Source organism: Eretmochelys imbricata, chromosome 6 (genome assembly GCF_965152235.1).
Source record: "Eretmochelys imbricata isolate rEreImb1 chromosome 6, rEreImb1.hap1, whole genome shotgun sequence".
Classification (NCBI taxonomy): Eukaryota; Metazoa; Chordata; order Testudines; family Cheloniidae; genus Eretmochelys; species Eretmochelys imbricata.
This window is the reverse complement of record NC_135577.1, coordinates 49,933,104-49,944,592: the sequence shown is the minus strand read 5'-3', so window position 1 is coordinate 49,944,592 and position 11,489 is coordinate 49,933,104. Positions and strand designations below refer to the sequence as shown.

Here is an 11,489-nt window from a genome sequence, read left to right as displayed (position 1 = left end):
ATCCTTAGCCCTGGTAGGTCATTTTGATATATTTTTTTAAACAACTCATTAGCAGACCATGGGTCTGAGTAGGTAAGGCTTTAGTAATTCTCATGAAGTATTTGGCCCTCACAAGGTGGTGGAAGGATAAGGGTATGAAATTGCTAGAATGGGCATCACAGGTATTCATATCACAGTAATACATGCACTATATAAATATATATATATTTTCAAATGGTATGGTGTAACACTTGTTCTGGAGTGACTATGCTAATGGCTGTTTAATTTCTGAGTATGCCTAGATGTTTCCAGAAGCCTGAACAGACTCAAATTGTTCATGCATTTTTTTTTTAAAGTGTTGTGCCTTCTCTTCTGCCAAATAAGCCTCCTGAGTCTTTACTCAACATTGCATGGTCAGATTTAAAAAGAAAGAGAATTTTAGTGCACTCTTTTACATCACAACTCTTCCCCATGCAACACTTTTTGCAGGGATTTGGTTTCAGGCTCTCCAGAGGAGGCAGAACCTTTCTGAGATTACACTGGCCTACTACAGAATGATGTGGTACATTCACGTCTTCATACTGTGGCAATTGTGCCCCAGAAGTAACTATAAGAAATTCCAAGAGAAACAGTATTAAGTCTTACATGTTATATTGTTTGATTTTATGAAAATGAACACTAGTAACCAATGCCCGAAATGTAGGTTTTAGTATTGCCACTTTTTAAAAACAAGGTTTCGTATTCAATATAAATGTTTTAATTCAATTTAATAAGTATAATTGAAAGGAGACTTTTGTTTGGCTTTAAGCATTCACTGACATTTTTTGTAATCTAAGCATTGCGCATGAGAACCAGGAAGCAAAACTGACTAACAATGCACATTAAAAAAAATCTAGTTTATTTTTATTGTACAAAAAGTGAAATACAATTAGTAAACACAGAATGGGGAAATATTTCTAACATTTTTGAGTTTTCATGCTATTTATTATTTTAAGGCTATAACTTCATGCTCTCCCTTTAAACTATATATTCAATGGTTAGAAAGGCTGTAATATGCCTTCATTTATAAAGCCACATAATGTAGGGATTCACAGACTTTAGAGATTAGCTTTGCATGTCTTTCATTTAAACTTTTGCTGTTCATAATCTATGAGTGGGTGAGGAAGCATTAATGACAATACTTTGTTCTCAGAGCTCCTGATAACTACGGTGAACTCTTTTTACTCCTGTTCTATATTTGGGGAAATGGAGGCATTTAGAGGCCAAGTGATTTTTTTTTCCTCCCCAAGCTTAGAGGAGGCTAGTGGCAGAATTTGGAACAGAAGAGAGGTCTTCTAATTCCCCGTAGTAATCACTAGACACAGTTTCCTTCACAGTTTATGTGACTATAAGAAGTTGAATTTTGGATTTTTAATCACAACTTTTTGATATTGAGAACTCAAGAAAAATTAAACTTTGAATGAAGGCTCCCATATTTTTCCTTTTCTCATGTTATATCAAATCAGGAAAATATGTAATTGACAACTGCACATTTTTACTTTTTTCTCCCCTACCAACACAGATACCAAATTCATTTTTTCGTGAAAGGAAAGATGTTTTAAGAAATACCATTTGTGAAATGCGCATATAAAATCTTACAATTTCAATCTTACATGCAGAAATTCAAACTTGATCTATTTGGTGCATTCTACCGCTCCCCACCCTATCCCCATTGCTTCCTTATTTCACAGAGTCAACAAATTTTATATTATTTAGTTCCATTTCTTGAGCAAATTTGGTTTTAACCATAGTATGGGTCAGGTGCTGCTTCCTTCAAAAATATGACTCAGCCACATGTAAAAACTTTTCCGGTTAGTTCTCAAAAGAAGATATTCTAATTACATGCAAGAAGTACCATATTTGTAATCTTTGTATCATATATGTGTATATCTGCTGTGATCCAAAATACCATATGTTATGTTAAATATTGGGAATAAAGGGGAAAAAGTAATGAGGACAAATTGCTTGGGACATTGAACTTTCAGTTGTTGCAGAGGAGGTTTTGCTATTTCACTACAAAATTACATTTGCATTTTCTGTAAACTTAACAGCTCATCCAACCAACATTACCAAAAAAACCCCTGAATATAGAGAATGATAGGCAGAAAATTTTGAAACAGATCATGTTATCTTTAGAGCAAGAAGAGTAATGAAAAAAAATCCATAGATTATTTTAACAAACTAAAATTTGTTGAATTTGTCATTCAGCTCAAGATTAGCATTTTATTCAGCACTGAATTCAGAATTTGTTTATTTATTCATTAGTTCTTAAGAACTCTTCTGAAATCTGTATGAGATACAGGCAAAGCAAGCTATTGTTCTATTACGGTTCAATTACTTAAAACTATATATGCACAAAGGCAGACATGTGGAAGCCAGAGCATCACCCTTTACTCCTTTCTATGTAGACACTTGCAAACACTGGTCTCCGGCTTATTAGGATCATAAATATCTGTGTGCCAATCTTTCACTGTTCAGCTTCTAAAGAAAAGCCTTCATGACAATGTTGTATGAAGGTACTAGGTACACATTACTTCAACCTTTCTAGTAATTGTAATCATGTGTTAACTTGCCAATTTCTGAAGCTCAGTCATCAGCTGAATTGAAAATATGGAGACAGTCATCACAGTTTTGTGTTGTTTCTACCTGCTGTCATTCCTATTGAATTTCAGGCTTCTTGTCAATTTCATACTAGTGCTGAGTGCAGTGGAACTGACAAAGAGCAGTATGCTATCAGCTACCCAAACAAAATGAGACAGGTTTAGCAGAGAAGTGAAGCCTCTCCATTTAGGTATGAATTTTACATTATGTTTCTGAGGCTACCTGCTGTCCTAGTCAAAGTCAAATCAATATTGATTTCAGAGGAACTCATGCAAGATGCTGGCACTCGACATAGGTGATAGAGAAGGCATGAAAGCACGTTTTAAAGTAGGTGCAGTTTTCACAATCTTGGGTTAGTGTAAGGGCCAGATTTGAAGGAGCTGACGTCAAGGAAAACTGAAGAATGCTGATTAAAGCAGTATTGGACCTGGAGCCACCTTCAGTTAGAGCACCATGTAGTAAAGAACTGATCCTCATCTGCATAGCAGGGTGGATAAACTGTAGGTGATAGGGTTATATTTTCTTCAGTAACTTCATTTCTCCATAAGAAAAGCTTTTCTTTATTCACTTTGTATCTCTTTGTCTTAACATTTGATGTTATTAAGAGCACAGACAACTGAATTCTACTTTCCCCATTGAAAATTGTGCCGATGATCCAAATGGGGTCAGTGCTCTGCGTTCTACTAACAGGGTCGGCTGTCAGAGTTGCTGTGGTGGTGGCTGTGAGCAGCATCCTCAGATGTACAGTTACAATGGGCCGAATCTTTTGCAGAAGGAACAAGGAGGGCCTTCTACACAACTACAGGGCAAGGAGTTTCTATGTATTTTACAGTGGCAGGGTAGCATCCCTTTCGTTATGGCAGGGAAGGCACTTAATATAAACCCTTTGTCTCAGGCAGTTTATTCTGAGAACAGGCATTTTTGAGCTGAGGAAAGGCCACCAGAACTGCTGGGCCCCTTGCACTGCAATCTTAAGGCCTAATTCTATATGGTGTTTAACACCCTTGCATGGAAAAGAAGTGCTTGAAGCACCACTCAGAACATATTCCTTGCCTCTCGAGATCTGGCAGAAAGGGCAGCATATTGCTAGTATCTATTTTTTTTTTTTTTATTACCAACAAAATTATTTAGCCAAAAATTTGGAAATTTCAAAAATTTGGAAATGCATAGAAGTCAGTTTCCCACACCAATCACCCTGCGTACATATTTCAAAGCAAATTTTAAAAGCATCTGCAGTCATGCAAAATACCATATATGGATAGTGGGCTGAGTTGGGGGTACTGAAGGAATTGCAATTTTGAATTTCTTGATTTTTGTGAATTTAAGAATAATATTTTATACTTAGGAAGAAGCATTTCATCCAAGCAGCGCAAACTTCTTTATAAGCATTACATGAATAAGTTTCACAACACTCCTTTGAGGTAGGTTCCACAAGTAGTAATATTCCTATGTGGCAGATGTGGGAGGCAAAGAGAATTTCACACTTGCGTGCCTAAATATGACTGTGGGCATCAAGATTTAAGTATCTACAAATCAGATGCTAAGGCCAGAATTTTCATAAGATACTAATGATTTTGGGTGCCTAACTTGACAAAAAAATAAGGATTCTCAAAGGGCAGGCAATCAGCATTTTCTGAAATATCAAAATCCTTTACATGGTCTCAGATTGAGAACCCAAAAATTAAGGACCCAAAATCATAAGTGTTTTCTGAAAATCTTGGTCTATGTCTCTAAACGTGAATTTAAGCTCCTAAATCAATGGTGGAGTATCCTGACTCTTGTTCTAACAGTTAGACAGTATTCCCTCCCTTTTCATTTAAGCTCTCAGTTTTAATGTTGCATTTTGTATATACTGTATTGATTTCATTTAGTTTTAGTTCTCCCGTTGTAAAAGTTCATTTTCGACTTTGTCTGCTACCAAGTTCATTTTGCAATCCCGAAGGGCTTTTATTAAGTCAGCAACCTTAGCTTCCTTTCCCTTCCATTTCTGCCACTCTCGAAGTGACTGCATCAATTGTTCTTGCAAGTTATAAGGACTGGCTGTTAGAATTCTGTCAATTTTTGTATCAGAAATTCCTAGTCTTCGAACTAGCATTTTCCAGTCCTTCCCAACATTGTCACATATAACTTCAAAAGCTACATTCTGCTGACCTGAAAAATAAACAAAATGGAAAAATCCAGTTTATGCCAAATGAATGATTTACGAAGAGACATTTACAATGTGCATTTCTCTATTAATTCTTACTGTATAGGTACCTATTAAGGATCACACTGTCACAGTAAAGCCACTGGATGTGCTGAGGGCAGTGTAGAAACACCTCAGACCTGATGGAGTTTCCAGAAGCCTTGCATCATACAGTGACAAAACTTCTCCATGAGTGCCAGGGGAGCTATGCTACCCTTTCTGAAACGCTGGTTGCAGCATGTACTCCCTCACCCTCCTGCATGTGGCCAGTGCAGAAGCTAGTGTGTGGAATTCCATGTGGCAGTTTAGAGCCAGAGAGAGTACTAGTTTGGAAGTCCTTGTTAAGAGTAAGTGAGACTCAAATAATGCATAGTTCATGTACTGTCCTTTTGAAGAGGGGTAAATTTCACCACAAAACTATTTCCAACTATTTGAAACATTATTCACTTTTTTTTTTTAAAGAGCGAGGCAGACCTCTGCTCCAAAGTATTCCCATGCAACAGTGTTAGGGGTTAGATTGAAAGATTTCCACATATACCTTACTTAAAGAAAACCCCATTTATCAGTGGTTCCCACAGTGTTAGTTTGCAAAATAAAAATAAGAAGATGTGTCCACCTACGTTTTTCTGTCTCATCTAGATGGTTGACAACATCACCTTGTCCACCTTCTATGAACTCCTGTAGTTGGATTATCAGATCTTCTCTTTTAATGGTTTTGATCATGAGCTGGAGAAAATCTACCTTCTCTTTTGCAATCTCCCGCTGTTCAAGGAGGATGAGGAAGAGATCAATACCAGTTTTGACGGACTCAAGCTTCCTTTTGCCAATTTTGTCCAGGCACAGAAATTTAAGGGAAGAGAGATCATGGTCAGATAAACTCATGGAAAATGAATGCAAGAGAGACAAAAATGGGTCCATTTTGGTAAGCCCTGTGAAAGAATATCAAGAAAAAAATATTTTGTGTGTAAGAAAACATACAGGAAGTCTCACATGTTGTTTGCTTTCTACTTGCCTAGGAAACACCTTTCATCAGAAGCTAAAACTTTCTTTTATTAAATATACAAGTTCTTAAAAACAAAAGTAAAGCTCTTTGGCATGATTACCTTCCTGGAAGGCAATTAACATTAGCTATTTCTCTACAAACATTTCTTACTTTCACTTTCACAACGCACTGTCATTATTAGTAACTAAAATCTTATACTTTCCAAAGTTTGGAACAAACTTCAATATACTTTCTCCAAAGGAAATCAAATTGCTGTTATGAACAATATGTAAAGATATGTTTCATTTCATAGGAGTTGCTACTTACTTCCTGGTTTAATCTATGTTGCCCTGAAAGCCTAGCCGAGATGAAGAAAAACTTCACTGTGCTGAAGGCAGCTTTCTTTTACACAGAGATCTGCCTGTCACCGGAAATCACATGAATGAATGATGCAAACTTTTCAGCCTCCGGGAGTGCTCTATTTTCAAGTGAACACTAGATGGCAATACCATACAACTATCTATCCTACCGTATACACACACATACCCTGAATACTAGTGCCATGTACACACATAGTACTGAATAAATAGATCAAAATCTGTAGTCTAAAGATCAACGGAAGAACTGTCAAAATGGTTCTAAATTATTATGAAAAAGCAAAGCAATTCAATTATATGTTAAGTAAAACATCACAGTTAAGGATTGTGTATATATTTAAATCAAATCCTTCCCCTTAAGAATTGTATCAAGAGTAAAAACTGATGTTCAAAAATATAAAAAATAGAAAAGAATGTGAAAGGATTCAGAAGTTTTACTCTGAATTATTATGGTAGCTGCATAAAGGTTTATTTCACACTAAAAAAGTGGGACAAATTTATGCCTGGTGTAATTCCCTTTAAATCAGTGGATTTACATTAAGAATTAAGTTAGCATATTCTTTTTACTAATCCAATAGTAAGCCCTAATCATAAGAGAATCACAAGCCTATTTTCACACCTTGCTCAGTTCTCAGCACCTAAACTGAGATTGAACTATGACATCATGTTGAAACTGAACTCCTGGAAGTGTACATGGATTTTTCAGTGTAGGGGTAGATAAATTAGAATGGGGTAATTATGGAGTAAGTCAGGGTGCTCACTGTCAGGGTGCTCACTGCTAAGTACATTGTGCCTATTCCATATAGTTTCCTGCAGAGATTAGTGTTTAGGATATTGACGACACAGAAAAGTAGTTGACCAAATTCAGAATAGATATGAGGGCAGATTAAACCTTATTTGAAAACTATCCCCACAGTGAGGAATACATAAAGTTAACAGAGTCATTTTATGTTAAATTATGCACAATGTGTGTGTTTGGTGTAAACATTCAGTTCACTACCTGCCTCCTGCTGCAGGAAAAAGGGGTCTAGCTGCTTGGCTGGTTATCTGTGCATAGTTTCCTGCAATTTGAAAACATTTGTGAATGGTAAGTGTTTAAATAAACCAGGGAGTCTTGGGATAACTAGGCCCCCATTTGCTGAAGGATTTTATGGCTTCTGGTCAAGTTTAGCATTTACATAGTGCTTTACAAGCTATCAATCGGCACATAACTCTGCAAGGCCTACTTATTATTTTCTCTTTACAAGAGGGGAATGAATCACAGCAGTTAAGTGATGAAGTGAGTTGATAAAGGTCACAAAGGGAGCCAGTGTCACAGCCAGGATCAGAACATAGGAGTCCTTTATTCCTTGTCCATCATGCTATTAAGATGCTTCTCCTTGTGGCCAAAAGTCAAAATGGCTGCTCAATGGAGAGGTCAACTCAGCTGCAGGCTATCAGCAGCAGCAGCAGCTGCCTGAGTTATACTGCCATCCACAGCAACGAATTGATATCAGGTTCTTCTAAAAGCTGAGGGACCTGAGAATTTCACTGAACTCAAAGGTGAAGCCTAGAATTATGAATACCCCATGATTGTTAAGAAAATCGGACAAATTTTCAAACCCAGCAATCAATTAATATTTTCAAGCCTGTTTTTATACAGAGAAAGCTTTTAGTTTTAAGAAAAGCTCCCAGCCTAAATTCAGCACTGACGCTGCTAAGCCCTGGGGAATTTGTGATTATGGGCTTTACAGGGACCAACCCCTGACTTTTCCCATAACTTTGTAAACCAACCTGAAGTTCTCCCCTATACTCTGCTGTCTGTGTGTCTGTGTGTCCGGGGTGGGGAGGAGCTCTCTCACTCTTCCCCAGACCACAAACATTATTAATTATTTCCAGCCAAGCCTTCAGTTTACTAGGCACTGTACATACACAGAAGGTACAGTCCCTGCCCCAAAGAGTTTTCAGTCTCACCTATACAAACTCAAAGGTTATTGTCTGTGTCTCCCACATCTCCATCCTCATGCTCCAGTTTTAAGGAGGCCAAAACCCATTTTCTACAACTTAACTTTCCGGCAAAAATTGTAAAAAATCCCAAAAGAACAAACCAACCCCCAACAATTAGTCCCTTTAAATTCTATCATCCCCATGGTACATGTGAAACCTTCTCTGACCCTACCTCCAGCTAATCACAAAAATCAGGGTTAACACTGGTGTCGTCACCAGCCTCCTCTCTTCTTTTTTGATCCAGGAGAAATGGGTGGACTTCCTATCAGGCAGGTGTTATAAGATGGCTAATGTATATGCATCACCACTGCCCTCTACTGGCTGGAATATCAGACCTGCTTAAAGGTCTGGTTCTGTGGGAGCCCCAAATGGTGCAGGAAGGGGAGAATTACCAGCAGCAGTGTCATATGGAGAGGATATGCTAATACTGGAGAGAATTATCAACACTGATAATGATGGACATGATAGAACTCACTCCAGGCACTTACGTTCCCTGTTTTCTAAGGAACAGAGTAGGTCTAAGTATTTTCTTTCTTGTGTCCTGATGATGCCTTTAAACAAAGGCATGAGACACCAGAGTTACTGTGGGCTGGTGTAATGAGGTCCAGGTAAGATCCATTCACAGCACAGCAATTTGAAATACTCAGGTTCAGAATGTAAAGAATTATCAGGCATAAGGCCTAGTAACAAACAATATAAAGTCTGATTGTACAGAATGAGGCATCTTAGTGTGTATTTTTATTCTGCAATAAAATATGAATCTATCAAACTGCATTAGTGAAACAATAAAATACATGGAACTCAGTTCAGGCTTGGTGATGTCAGTGGGTCAAATTCAGAGCTGAGTCTATTGCAAAGGAAATCTAAATTACAGTAATTTACACCTTTTTGGTAGCTCCCTCAGCATGTAAATTAAACCTCCTTAAACTCAGATTATTTTAGACACCTAGAAATTCAGGGCCAGAGTCAGAGCTGATATGTGAAGTGGTGTAATTGCAGTTCAGTATGTAAATGTGAGTGTAAGGGAGTCTAAATTGGTATCAACACTGTTTAATTTCCTTAGACTCACCTCTGAAATTTGGCACAATGGACTTGCACCCATTTTTACCAAGCCTGAATTTGGTCTGTTAAGGCTAGTCTGATACATGCACAGTTGAAAAACCCAAGCAGTTTGCTTTCCTTTAGCCTATTGCCTCTAAAGCCAATTCACAGGGTTGAGTGAAGGAGATGTCGGCCAGTAGGCAACAAATTTTAACTTTTTCAATGTGCAGAATAAAGTTTAACAAAAACTATGCATTTGACCAGCTCAGATTTCAGTGACAGTTTCCCAGATATATAGCTCTGAGAGTGATCCTATCACATAATCAAATGATATGTAGATTTCAAGGGCAATATCTTACAAAATCAGACAGAGGGTGCTCAAAGCTTTATAGAACATTAAACAGATCTGTGCTGCAGAGTTTCGAGAACAGCATTAGTAAGAACTCCAGCTCTCTAGATTTCTGTAAGGTGCCAGTCTCCAAGGTATCTAGGCATCCACTAAAGAATACAAAATGTATTCTGTAAAGGATTTTGCTCTCTGCCCTACGAGTTGGCTTCAGTTACTTTGTGCGTGTAAACGTGGTGTAGATGGTACAGCTTAGATGTCTATTGGAAGGTACATCATTTGTTTCCTTGTTGTTGCTTTAAAAGCAGTATACCAAGTTGTGTGTATTGTACATTAATGACATTTAAGTAACGTATATAGCACTGTGTTTGAAATCCCCTGAGCAACAACGGTTTTGCTAAGTGGGTTTGTGTTACACTTTTGGAAGGTGCTTTGCGTGGCCCAGCTTTGGCCCATCTGGCTGGGCTTGCCTCATTCTGGGACACCTACAGTCTGGTCCCCTATATACTTCTTTCTGTATTCTAGTACATTCACACTATGCTTCCTGTGGGACCGATGGTCTACTTACTCTAATCTAATGTAGATATCAGTGCTCATTCCCATCACATTGGAGCTGCTGTATCCAGTTGTAATTATAGTGCTTTCTCTACTACTCTCAAGCAGCATCCTCTGGGTCTGAGGTCAGTGCATCTATATAAACTGGCCAAACAGCCTCATATAAACAATGTCTTCCACCCCTCTCCTCAATGACGTGCCTTATGGTAGGCTTGGAAAATATGGGATCTGATTTCTTTATCAGACCACTCTCTCTCATTTAATAGAGATTGCTTTCCCTTCCCAAGACTGGGAATCCTGGGTACAAAGTATGAAGTATATAATACATATTGCAGTATCACTGTATATATTTAATCTCTTGCCTTGTTTCTGAGCTACAAGTCTGTCAGTTCATATTTATTTTGCTTGCCTTTGATATGATGAAAGTCAAAATCAATTTGATACTTTAGCATGATGCCCTGCTCCCTCATATACCTGAATAGCTGAGGTAAGAGGGCGTGGTGCTCACTGGATCTGTAGTTGCTCATGACTGAGATTGTACAGATTAGAGGAGAGCTCAGGAACATGTCTTTAAAAGAGCTGCTACCACATATATGACCTGACTATCCAGATCAAAACCGGTGCCCCAGCTGCAGGGTGAGGAGAGAGCCAACAGGCAGCTTCAGAGGTAGAAGCTGGATTCAAACCAGATGGGACTTGAGAAAGCTTGCCTCCCTCCTGCTGTTGCTTTACAGGTGGATAAGTGGCTTTTGTAAGAATGGCTGGGCTGACTGTCATAAGAGTGAGAAAACTGGCAAGGGCCATGTGGTTTTTATCTTGGCAAATAGAAAGCAGAAGGGGGGCATCCAAAATGACGTGATATTGAAATTCATTGCATTCCAGCCTGGTGTGATCAATCATTTTGCTGGCATCCTCTTCCTATGGAACTGAATGGATCCCCCAAAACACACCCCAGCCAGAATGGGGCTGTGAAAAAAAGCAGTCTTACTTCTCTGGCCAGAAAAAAAGAGGAAAACATAATTGAAACCGGCAATTGTCAACTGCTGAACAGTTGGTCAGTTGGTAGCTGGAACTTACAGATGATGTCTTCAATTTAAATAGGTTTAAATAGGTTTGAATGATGGAGATAAGTTACCTATCTGACTTTCAGCTAAATAGGTATCAAGCATCATTCTCTTTTAAGGAACTTATGGGCATCTCAGACAGAAATACTGAAGAATATTGCAGTTAAGGAGAAATAAAGTAACAATCCAGAGGGAAGTAAAAGAACAAGGACAAGAAAAGTAATTTAGCTGGATAATATCTCATTTCTTTGTACTTCTAAGATAGATAAGCTGAGTTCCATGAAATTTGTTATATATTGAGGTTCTTACACTACTCCCATCTTGAGGGTCTTTT

At 38.1% G+C, this 11,489-nt stretch overlaps 1 protein-coding gene across 1 annotated transcript; it reads right to left on the bottom strand.

The window, feature by feature from the left end:
• Positions 1 to 856: 856 nt before the first annotated feature.
• FADD (Fas associated via death domain) lies at positions 857 to 6,224 on the bottom strand. Its single transcript, XM_077818506.1, has 3 exons — positions 6,114 to 6,224; positions 5,425 to 5,733; positions 857 to 4,770 (listed from the first exon to the last, which is right to left on the bottom strand). Exons 2-3 carry the CDS (start codon positions 5,720 to 5,722, stop codon positions 4,493 to 4,495), a joined length of 576 nt encoding a protein of 191 aa, XP_077674632.1. The 5' UTR covers positions 5,723 to 5,733; positions 6,114 to 6,224; the 3' UTR covers positions 857 to 4,492.
• Between the last annotated feature and the right edge of the window lie 5,265 nt (positions 6,225 to 11,489).